Consider the following 12,596-nt stretch of genomic DNA (forward strand, 5'->3'; position numbering starts at 1 on the left):
AAAATGTGTGTGCATATACATACATGTATACATACCCATACACACACACCCCACATACACACATGGTACACACATACACACACCCCCGGCACTGCACTCCCCTGTCACGCTTTCAAACAGCTTCATGCCTCCACTTTGGTCTCCTCTCCCATCACGACTATTTCAACTGGACAAATTCTTACGCAGCTACGACATGAGGAAGAAACGCGCTGCATGGCTACCAGCGCTCCCTGGAAGGGAGCCTGTTTGTTTGTTTATTTCTCTCTCACCCTGGGAGAAGCTCCAGAGTCCAAAGGTGCTGCAGCACCAGGGACGAGCCCCCTCGCCACACCGCAGGCGTCCTGCAGCCCCACGGCCTGCGCCCCCTCCCAGGGACCCCTGCCTCGGGGTCAGGAGGCAGCGGACAGCCCAGGACAACGTGCAGAAGACAACACACACTCACACTCACCCACCCACACAAATAATAAAATAACATTGCAGCACAAGGGCATAGTCTCTGTCACCAGATAAGAAAGTCGTGTGATGGCAAAGATCTAGGTAATGCAATAAAAATAAAGTGTAGCTAGTATACACAGAAAGGCTTTCACATTACATGAGGCACAGCTTGGGCAGACAGAGACTTGAAGAGGAGCTTAATGTCCTGGAATAAAGCAAGTACACTGAAAGTTCATAGTAAATACCCGCATCAATAGGTATTTATTCATTTGTGCTTCCTCACGTTGTGACATACAGTACAAGACACTGCTGCTCTTCCTTTTGATGGAGGGAGCTCACCACACTCCCTCCCAAGCTGCTGCTCCATCAGTCCCAGGCTGTCCGTCAGTCCCGCGGTGGCGGTGGCCCCTGCCCTGCTCCCAGCCAAGGTGGAGGACGGGGCTCAGCAGAGGCAGCCCAGCCAGGCTGGGACAGTCCTGGCAGCAGTCCGGCAGCTGCCCCACACCTCAGTGCTCCAAATGGGCGTCCGGCGCTGCATGTCTCTCAGCCTCAGCCCTCTCCTCCTCTCCGGCCTGCCGGCAGCTGCCCCTGCCCGCTGCACCACGGGCCAGCTGGGGGGGGCCTGGCCAGCACCCCCAGACGCCCTGTCCCGCAAGCCTGCACGTCCCTCACCCCTTTCCTCGCATCCTGCCAGGCTGGGGGGAGCAGAAAGCCCCGGAGCTCCTGCAGCCAGCTTTTAAGGCACATCTGGATTGCTATGCGTGCTTTATTACTATTATTATTATTGTTATTTACCCTGTGTAGACACGTGGGCTTTTTAATGTCTTCCTTCCTCTCACCTTCCTCCTTATAAACCCACCATGTTTTCAGCTTATTCATGTGTCATCCGTAAGGCACAAACCTTTTAATACTACAGCTGCCTGGCTTCTTGTATTGGTCGTTAATTGTTAAAAAACAAACAAACCAAACCAAACCAAAAATCCCGCCCCCCTCCCCCCCCCCGAAACAATCTGAGATCGCTGCGCTCTGGCACGTATAGCATCTATAGGCGAGCGAGGGCGGCCCGGCGGCGGGCGCGGCGGCCCCGCCAGTCCCGGCAGGCGCTAGGCGCAGCTGCCCATGGCCTTCACCAGCGAGCTCTCGGGCAGCTGCCTGAAGATGCCCCGCAGAGTCTCCAGCTCCCGGGTGAGCTGCTCCACCCGCTTGCGCAGCCGCTCGTTGTCGGTGGTGAGCTCCAGCACCTTCTGCTGCGTCTCCACGTTGCGCTGCTTGGCCTTGTCCCGGCTCTTGCGCACCGCGATGTTGTTGCGCTCCCGGCGCACCCGGTACTCGTTGCTGTTCTTGTCGACTGTCTTTTTCGATTTGCTCCGGTGGTCCGCGGGCATCATCTTGAGGGCGCCGGCGGCGGGCAGGCCGCCGGGGGGGTGCGGGTGGTGCGGGTGGTGCGGGCTGGGCACGGGCGTGGGGGGCGGCGTGGGGTGCCCGGGCTGGAGGTGCATGGTGGTCTGGGCGCAGTGGGCGATCTGGTACTGCAGGTGGGACGGGTGCTGCTGCGGAGCGTGGTGGGGGTAGAGGGCCGACAGGGCCGCCGACTTGACCTCCTCCTCCTCGCGGGGCTCCTGCTTAATCACCAGCGGCCGCAAGCCGGGCGCGGCGATGCGCTCGTAGAGGGGGTCGAGCTTGCCGTCCATGTAGCCGGCCACGCAGCCGAAGAGCGGCTGCTGGTGGTGCTGCTGCTGGTGCCCCGGCGCCGAGGCGGCGGCGCCGGCCCCATGCATGCTGTGGAAGTCGAAATCCCCGGCCAGGATGGCCTTGGCTTTCTCCTGCTGCTTGCTGTGCTGGAAGAGGTCGGCCAGGAACTCGTCGTTGAAGGCGGCAGGGTCGATGTAGGCGCTGATGTCGATGGAGTTCTCGTTCTCGCAGATATCGCCGAGCTCCGCGCCGCCCGCAGCAGGTGCCGCCGCCGAGGAAGCCTCTCTGTAGCTGTAGGCGCTGCCGGGCAGGGGAGTCTGGAGCTGGTGGTGCTGGCCGCTGCTCATCGGGGGCCGGGAATCGACCTCGTAGAAGTTGGCTTGCTCCATGAAGCACCTACAGTCTGCCGGGCATGGTGAAGGGCTCCTGCAATCCAGGTTTCGGACGGGACGGCGGCAGCAGCTCTGCCAAGCCCGCGGCACCCCGGCCCTCGGCGGCGAGGGGCACCGCGGCACGGCACGGCGCGGCACGGCTCGGCGCGCCCCGGAGCCCCCCGGAGCCCGTCCCCCGCCCCAGCCCGCCCGAGCCCCGCTCGCTGCCTGCCTGCCCTGTTGCTAGTGGGTTGCCTCGGTCCTGCGTGCCGTATATATACACCCCCGCAGCGGGGCCGGGGATCGCCCTCTAGTGTCCAACCTCCTGCTGGGAACCTTTGACCACCGCGCAGCCGGGTCTTAGCGCCCCGGCGGGCAGCACCGCCCGCCCGCCCCCGGCAGCCGCCGCGGGGAGAGCGGCCGGGCCGCCCCGGCCCCCCGCCGCCGCCCCTCGCGCTCGGCGGACGCAGGGTGCTGGGCTACGCCCGCCGGGGAGGGTCCTCGCTGATAAGGAGGAAACGGCGCGGGGACTTTGCGCCCTCCCTGCCCGGGCAGAGCGGCCGCAGGCGGCTGGTGCGTTTCCACCGCCCGCTTCCCCCCGCCCCGCGCCGAGCGTTCCGACCCAGCGGCTCCGCGGCCGCGCTACGGAGGAAGTCTCGAAGTTCGCCATCACCCGCGCGTACTTGCAAATATTCGGCCGGTCGGGAATATTCGCCCCGCCGCTTGTGCCTGCGGGACCCGAGGCGCTGCTTCGCCGGCGGTTACCTGCCGGCAGCGCCCTGCCGCCGGGCGGGCCTGGAGCAGGGCGTGCTGCGCCGCATCCCACTGCGGCCCGGCCTCACCGGCGGGACCCGCGGGACTCGCCCGGCCCCGAGCGGCGCTAGGACCCGTACGGGGGTGGCGCCCGGCGAGGCGGACGCCTCGGGGGGCAGCGGCGGCCCCCCAGCTCCGCGCTGCTCGGCGGTGGCGGGACGGAGCCCGCCCGGCCCCCTCCCGCGCTTACTGCCGGCCCGTCAGCCCGGAGGAGCTGCCCTCCCGGGGCGGGACAGCCCGAGCCGGGCCACCTGCGGGCCAGCGGCCCCGGTGCCGCCGGCCGCCCCGCGGCGGGAGCCCGGTGCGGTGCGCTCCCGGCGCCGGCGGCCCCGCGGCTCTCGCCGTAGGCAGGGAAGGTAGGATAAACGCGTGGGTCTCCCCCCGCGCGAATCTAACTGCAGATTCCCCAAAGGCGCAGGCAGCAATCTCAACCGGCGTCGGGCGCGTTTACCCGAGACGGAGCCGGCGCAGCCGAGCCCTGCTCGCCCCGGCGCGCAGCGCGGCTGCAGCCCGGGAACGCGGGCGTGGGCCGGGCCCCGCGGCGGCAGCCCCCGCGGAGACTCCTAGCCTTCCCAGCCCCCGTCCTGGCGGCTTCGGGGAAGGCGATGGGTGCTCCCGCAGTGCGGGACTGGAGAGAGGAGCTGCGCCTCTCAGCCACGGCGACCCCTCTCCCAGGGCAGCTCCTGTGCAGAGCCACAGGCTTCCTAGGAGCCCTCGCCTCAAACTTCAGCTCGGGAGGGGTGAGGATGCACATAATTTCCTCCTGCTGCGACCCCTCGCAGCCTGCAGAGCAGATGGACCTGTCCTCCCTTGCACACCTCCCACCTTAGGACACCCCACCAGCATCTAGCTCGGCTGGTCCAGAAGGTCCCTTTGAAACCGGCACAGAGAAAGGACAAGTGAAGGCTGCTGGAGCAGGTGCAGGCTTAAAATTGCTACGGGAAGATTTGCAGAGAAAATTATTCAAACATAGCAATGGCTGGACAAAAAAAAATGCTGTAATTCTTAGTCCTGGATGTTCTAGTAAACCAGAAACCTGTGACAGTAAATTCCTTGCTCAGAAAGGGTTTGACAGATCCCTTGCAATTAAAAACAATTGACAAAGTCTTAAACAGGAAACAAAATTACAACGTACCAGGAACCCATGTTTTTGTATCACACAATGCACATGTGAACCTCTGTTTCATGAGCAAAAAGCAAGGCCAGCAGAGTCAGTTGGCTTTTGTACGCTAGTATCCTCTCGGGAGAATGGATTCTGTAATTACAGCAGGGAAACATTAATTTACAGACTACAGAATATACTCTTCACCTTTCACTATCAGCAGGGAAAAAAAATCAATCCTAAATTCTTTTTATATACCATGGGTGTTTTCTAAAATGATACATGTTGGCTTCAACGCAGCAGCAGTGACTGAAGGGGTGTTTCAGTGGTCCGTGGTGAGCTGTAGCACTTCTGGACAACCTAAACACTAGTAAGAAGAACTCTGAACAAAGTCATGATACAGAGGAAAAGCCTCAAGTCTGTGACAGAAGTGAGTTTTGGATGCTTCAGAGTGGAGTGTCAAATGTCCCCAACTGCATCTGACTGTCCAAATTCTGCTTGTTCTACTCAAGTGAACCCGTTCACAGAAAAGGGACAAACCCAGAGCTGGACTTTTTGCCTGCTGGGAGAAATACCGTCTGGAATAGTGGCTGGTGAGTAGTTTGTACTCGGAGCTTTCGAAGGGCCTTATCTGACTCTGAAGTCAGCAGAAACAGGAATAGGCCATGGACATTTAAAATAAAAGGTCAATGCTGCATCAAACAGCAGAAGCATATAACTAGGTTTGTCATTTAATAACAATACCTACGCCTCTGTAGTCTTAGAATACTCTCACATTTTATAATCATTCTGAAATTAAGGCCTAACCACATATTAAAAGAAATTCAAAGTAAATCAAAAAGTTTAGGATCAGATTCCATTCCTAATTACTGTAATTAACAAACAAGTCCCCACAATTTAAGGACTGGTTTGCTCAGTTTCTTTTTTTTTTTACATAGGCCCCTTTTATCTAAGTTAAGAACTTCTAAATAATCTCCTTTCACATGAAAACATAAATTCCTGTTCAAATTGTTTTAATATGGTATAAAATGAGGTTCCCAGACTTAGACAAATAAGACAATTCTTAGTCGTTTTATTGTCCCTCCTTCAAAGGCAAATAAAATGTTTAGAAGCTGATCATCCCTCAGACAAGCACAGATGCGTATTTCCACATTCATACCAACAAGTGACCGATCCCAAATATTTCAAATCTATTGTCAATAGAAGACTTTTCCTTCTCGTTGCTTCAGTACATGTGTCAGGGAGTCAATTTAACTAAAAAAGGATGGATGTGTGTTGCACACTATGGGTCTCTGAAGCAGCGTGGCTGTCAACTCTTGAGGGTGCTATTCTTCCATCTCAAAGCAGATCTCACTGCCTAGAAGCTAGGGGAGACGGGGAAGTGCTCCACAACGCTAAACGGCACCGGCCGTCGTTTATACAAAGTCAGCTGTGCTGGTTTCCGCTAGCAGGGAAGGAAGCTGAACAGAAAACCATCATCATGGTGGAACATGCATATCTGTTTAAAAAGTGAATTTTGTGACTGTTAAGAGTTTTTTAATCACACCGGAACATTGAAGGCTCTTCACTGGAACTCGGCTCCTGTGCTGTTCTCAGGCCTTTGACTGCAAAACAGGTTACCTGGCTACAGGATCCAGGCTGGTTTTGGAGGCTGCCGGGGCGGTACGGCGCTCTGCTTTCCGATCCAACAGCTTGGAGGTATGTACAGAACACGGCATGTGGCAGCCCTGTTAAGAATCAGAGTGCTATTACACATTTATTTTACTACCTTGTTAAAACTAGAATATTTCATTGCTACTGACAAAGCTCCAGAATGTCCTGTATGCACACAAAATTTCTTAGGGTGAATTGCCAGCACAGCCCAACCTCTCCTCTCTCCTACCTAGAGAAGGTGTCAGGGGGAAAGGGATTTGGCTAGGGCAGGGATGGGCACTGTGAAGCATAAAGGACAATATGTCTGTCCTGGGAGTGAGAAGGGGACATTACCCGCAGCTGGCCGTAGTGCTCTGCCTCGAGTGCACTAGGGGAGTAGGCAGGAATGGAACAGCAGTAGTTTCCTATGTGAATAAAGAGCTGGCAATCTACCATCTTACTGCTTGTGGTGTAATGAAACACAAACTTCTCCCCTCTCCTGTGTTTTCTGCCCCAGGGAGGGGAAACACGATACTGCACATAAAAGCTGCCACACATGACAATTTTCAAAGGAAAAGGCTTTACGTGCCAAAGCCTTGGAGGCTGGTAGATCAGTATGCAGCATGGTATGACAAGTCAACCAGGACCTTCCCTTCGGCTGGGAAAGGCAGCTGGTGGCTGATTACCATTTTTGACGAGCCATTTGGTCCAATGACAGATGATTCAATTACTATTACAGCTTTTCTCCCTTGGAGAAACACTGTTTACAACTCCAAGGTGAACCAACTCAAATCCATGCTATCTTCCTCTTCCCTTTTCCTACCATTCCCCTTGTCTTCAGGGTTTCTGTGACCATGTCCTCAACCCTTGCTGTGCTTGTGCTCTGCTGATTTCTGACTCCTCTCCTGAGAGCTCAGTTCCTTGCAAGGGAGCAAGCAAGCAGAGTGGGAGCATCTTTTCGATTCCATTTGCCCGATTACTGCTCACCTCCGTTCAAATGGCGCTCATGACTGATCTGTTTCCAATGTGTCACCCATAATCCTGTAGTCAGCCTGTGAAGTTGTTATCCGCTCACAATTTTTGCATGGTTAATGAGCCATTACATACATAGTTCCTCTCTTACAGTTAGGACCATATTTCACTGACCATATTCATGGTGCCCATAGTATTCTGAATGCTTTTCAGATACAGGATTAAGTTCTGTTCCAAGGAACATACAGTTGAAATACCACCAAAAAAAGAATGTGACAGTATAAGAATGTGATAGTATTGCTTCTCACTTCACACTGTACTGTTTTCTTCTGCAGTATTAGGCCATCACCTTTGCCTGGAGACTTCCCCAAATGATGTTTACAGTTCTCCTACTGGTATGCATCAGTTATCCCTTTGCTCAATATTTGGCCTATCCACACATCATCCATTCTCTCTCTAATCATTTACCCCCGACTAAACAATAACCTCCCTTCTTTCACACCTGAATTTACTTTCCAATCTTCTGTCTACCTTACAAACTTCAGTGGTTTCTCTCATCATGAATAGCTCACAATCTTTAATTCATTCATGCTTACATCTCCCTGGGAGGTGGAGCAGTGTTGTTACTCTCTATTTCACAGCTAGAGAGCTGGGAGACAGAATGACTTGCCAAGGCCACACAAGAAATAAGTAGAAAAGCTGAGAATTTCATCTCTCCTATGTCCAGAGCTAATATCATAACCAATGAGCATGCAAAAGTTTAACTACTGTTTCCCTACAAATGAAACACTTTTTATTCTTTCATACATGTCCTTGCTATTTTTGATTATTTTAAATGGAAAAGTTAAACTAACTTTTATCTTGAAATAAATTTATTTCTGAAGTGAACTGCCACGAAAATGTCATTCCTTTAATTTTGATTTTTGCCATTGTATCCTTAAGAGACCATATAGGAAATACAGCTTATTTTTTTCTAGGCCCTACCCCTAGTCTGTTGAATTGATAGACCCTGTCATTGATCTGAGTAGGAACTGGTGCAGACCCTTAGCTGGCATACAAATTATGCAGAATAGTAATTAATAGGGTAGTTATCATACTCCAAACTCGGTTTCCAACTCTGCTTTTAGGGCAGTGTGTTCCCAAAATACTCTCTGAAGTTTATAACGCTTAGAACATGGCTGGCTACTTCTCATGGCATTATTCAAGATGTAATCCAAAACCAGAGATTTAACCTCCTTGTAAATCCAGAAAACTGGAACATAACTTGTACCACACAGGTAACATCAACTTCAGGCATTTAATTCAGACGCTCTCCAAGTGCCTATGTGAACTATGCAGGGAAGTTAGTCTCACAAATGTCAATGTCCTGAACTGCACCTACAACTAGATACCAAAATAACAGGTCTTGATAGTCTTGTTATGCATGAAGTCTGCTGGACTGCACACCTGGGTTAGCATCACTGTTTAACAAAATCCTGCTAGTTAGAGCAATAGCATCTTCTCACTGTATGAGTAGTTCACTCTGATACCCAAAGCATATTATGATTATCAGCTCCCCTTAAAAATACTAATTTGCAATACTAACTAAAGTATCAGCTAAGGCTGAACACGTACATTGGTAACTGTTTTGGAGCACACCTATGTGAACACTGCAATGTAACACTGAATCACACAAGAAGAAAATACCCTTGTTTGACTATTATACATGTGTTCTGACTTTGCATTCATCCTTTGAAAATATGTAGTCCTCCTGTAACATTATTCACACCTGTTCTTTTAATGCAAAACGTAGTTTACCAGGGTAAGGATAACTTTGGCAATGTGTAAGGACACCATATATAGTCAATCCCAAATCATCTGGTTTTCAGAAGGTACATTTACAAAGATGGGCTAATATATTTTGAGAAGACTACTTAAGTAATGAGGAACCTTGCCACTGACTTAGATGTTACTTTTTGCTGACCTCAAAAGACTTTCAAAAAGAAGGTGGTACAGCATGGCTCAGGCTTCATCACTCTAAGTAGTTCATGTCTGCACTGTGGACATTATTTTGGGAGTATCTGCAAAAATAAAATAAAAAGATTTGTATTATGGAAATACCAAAATATGTTAGGCACTTTCCAAAAGTATAGAAAGGGACCCTTTGCTGCACAAAGAATTTACAATCAGAAGAACAAGACAGGAAAAGTGAAAGCGATGGGACTGGAAAGGAAGAGGAAGACCAGCTTATAAAAATAGAATCATGCAATTTCTTAAGTATGTATTTTAGTACGTGATACACCCCGTCACAAAACTTAGTCCCTAACATGGACTAGGTTCTATGTTTTCTTCCTCTCTAAATCAACTTTACTTCCCTTTAGGGGAGATTGTTACAAGGATCAAAATCAAACTAAAGCGTAAAAATGTGGTAAAAAGTTACATTCTGTAGTATAGTATGGACATGAAAGCCTCATGCTGTTATTCCACAGACGAACATATTGCTGAATCCACGGTAGACTTCAGCGGGATGAGAATTGCACGGGGCCTCTAGAGAGCTCAAGGATCTGGTGGTCTTTTAACACTTCTCTTGCATTGAAGCGATTGTGTGGTTCACAAGTCAGACAATGGGACAGCCTCACTACCCAGTAGCTCACAGTTTTTGATTGCCAGCCTGCAAATATTCGATGCTCAAAGTAGCTATGGAATTAGGGACTAAGACCTGGAAATATGAAGGTAATACACCTTTGGTGCAACCTTTCTTTTACTAATGTCATAAAGCATTTGACTTCAGTGGCAGAAAGGTTTGGGGCCACGCTTAACTCATATTTTAAAACGTCAGGTTTTCTAAGTATCGACTCTATGCTAATAGAAAGCACTTTTACTGCTCAGTGTGGATGCCGTCTTGTATCTGAAAATTTGACCTCCCTGTTGAGCTATACTCAGCTTTCTCTAATTATCCCACTCTAATTACCTCCACCAGGGATTACTGGCATGAGTAATCTAAGCAGGAGTTGGCCTACTAAATGAAAAATGTCAAAGGCAGTGAGAGGGAAGGGAGTCAGAAGGAAGCTCTGCAAAGTTCTTAGAGTCACTCGGTGACATCATCAGTGAATCCAAACCATGATCAAAGCAACTGCCAGCACTGGGGAACAACAGATGCACAGAGGAAGGAAGCCAAGTCAGAGGCAATCTTAGCTTGAAAACGATTGCAGTTTTGTTATCAGGTTCAAGCTAGTAATAGTGATGCTTCTGGCATCAGAATTTCCCCGACTCTCCCAAGAATAACCACCGCACAAAGATGAGACATAAGAGGCAGCTTACACTTACGAGCTGGCATTGGGTGCTGAAGTTCCCATCTGCGGCATGTTGACCCTGCCACAGAGTGATTTCACCTCAAGACTGACCATGCAGCAGGCTGATGGGGCAGCACCGGCTCTCCTGCAACCACTGGCGAGCGATGTGAGATTCGGCCCTTCGTTGCCTGCAGGGATTCCAAAGGTCACTTGAAAACATCCAGAGAAAGGACTCGGCACTCCTGCCTGCTGAGGCAACACCTATTCTGCCTTCTAAGCCTTCACAGAAGGAGAAGTTGCACACAGTAACATTCAGCATGCCGCTCCTGTTCATGAAAACAAGGAGACGTTACTCACCACTGCATGAGTTCCACAAGACCTTCATAGTTACATTTTTCTGTTCAAACTGGAATCTCATGCTTTAGGTAAAACAATCTTAAGTACAATAAGAGTTAATGCCAAACCAGGTGAGTCTAATGATCAGTAGGTTTCTCCTGAAAGGGTCAGAGTCCCATAAAAATCTAGAAACTAAAGTTGGGAGGTTGCAAGGACATTTCAAAGTTTTAGAGGAAAACAGGACTGGCTAACTCAAATTATGATGCTTGGAACAAGCCATTCCTTCTGCCTAGTGTTTAAGGGCAGCTGACAGCTGAGTTACAGAGTGCTTAAAATAAATATTATCAGAATTCACATGAGTAAAATCAGAAGACTTCTTTTGATGCAAGCCATCATCTTTTTCACTCATTTTATGGAAGCATTAAAATGATATTTTGTTTGCAATAATATTTCAGAAAGTAAAAAGCCAGTGACAGTGCTAAGCTGTTTGCAAGATGTTTTGGTATCTAAATCCTTGAAAAGCAATGCTGAAAAGGCACTGCCCTTCAGCTAGGAAGTAGCAACAACGTCACGTGAGTTACATGGCCATATAGTTAATAGTGGAGCTAAGTACAATCAAAGCTAATCATTCAGCAAGAGTCCAGGGCTGAGAGGTTTCTAATTCCAAGCAAAAAGTCCTTGCAAACTACTTGAGTTTCTAAGTAAAAAAATGAACCAGCTATGAATTGGGTTCCCATACTGCAAAAATGTCTATTTTTTTTCCTTTGACTGCTGTAAGTAAACCTTGGAAATGGGAATAGGGTTTTGGGAATCTAAATTGTTTACTTTGAATAAGTCTAAGCCTAAACAATTAAACTATATGCTATTTTTATGCAAATTACATATATTATATTAATATGAGCATAAATCCTACATTCCTTAACAAACCCCAACATTCTATTAATGGGGAATATGAGCAGTACAAACTGCTCGCATTTATGACACAAATGTGGTAAATATAACAAAGTGAAATTTAACATTGCAAAGTAAAATTTAATTTTACAAAAATAACTCCTATATTCTTTAAAAGCAGGCAAAATTTCCAGATTTTTAATTATATGAGTTGTACAGTTCTAAAAAGAATTCATGCAACCTGTTTTGGTATTGGGTGCTACAGTACTGGATTTTATTTTACTAAAAGATATGATTTTAAAAGGAAGATGACGATTTAAAAAGCTGCATGCCACAGAACCCATAGCATGGGGAGGATGAATCTGTGCGGTTGTCTGCAATCTGACAACTCAGCTGCCAAAAGAGAAGGACAGAAAAGTGTAACTTGGCACAGAACCCTATGGCTCCCTGTCAGAGAAACAACTGCTGACAGCTACCACAGCCAACACAGCTGATATTTAGGTTGGATAAGACAGTACCGCTGATATTGGGTCAGTATTTTCCATTAAAAAAGGAGCTATTCCACAGCAGCATCAATGTCCTGGGGCCTTTTAGAAAGGCTTAGTAGATGGAAGTATTTATATAACTAAGTGCAGGGCTTATGGATCATTTACATTTGACTTAAGTCATCAAGAGATCATTTGCATCTATGGTAGGGTCTAGACCACATCGGAATTCCTTCTGTCCTTTATTAATAAACCGAAATAAACGTCACTCACCCAGCTCGGGATGTCATTGATAAAAGTTTGAGGCTCCCGTTCCCTTCTCTTTTATGGAAGTGCAAGACACTGTGGGTGTGCTAACTATAGCTGCCCCCCGCACATAGCTGTACAAGCTCAGCTGCTGATTCCACTGGATATGCAAAAATTGGTGCCTGTATTTTACGGAGGACAATCAAACTCTAAGTATCTGTGTCCCTATTATGAGAAAAGGCTAAATGTTCAAACTGTGGAAAATGCTGCAGGTAGAACCCAGATTTTCAACTGCAAACTCGGCATTCAGGAAGCCAGACTTTGCCCCAGTGCCCCTGGCCTATTTGTT

At 49.2% G+C, this 12,596-nt stretch overlaps 1 protein-coding gene across 1 annotated transcript; it reads right to left on the bottom strand.

Moving 5' to 3' along the window:
• Window positions 1-1,538: 1,538 nt before the first annotated feature.
• CEBPA (CCAAT enhancer binding protein alpha) lies at window positions 1,539-2,993 on the bottom strand (the record flags this gene model as incomplete). Its single annotated transcript, XM_082005812.1, has 1 exon — window positions 1,539-2,993. The coding sequence occupies exon 1, from the start codon at window positions 2,514-2,516 to the stop codon at window positions 1,539-1,541; it is 978 nt and encodes a 325-aa protein (XP_081861938.1). The 5' UTR covers window positions 2,517-2,993.
• Between the last annotated feature and the right edge of the window lie 9,603 nt (window positions 2,994-12,596).

This window comes from Phaethon aethereus (genome assembly GCF_964289735.1).
Source record: "Phaethon aethereus genome assembly, chromosome: 13".
Lineage (NCBI taxonomy): Eukaryota > Metazoa > Chordata > Aves > Phaethontiformes > Phaethontidae > Phaethon > Phaethon aethereus.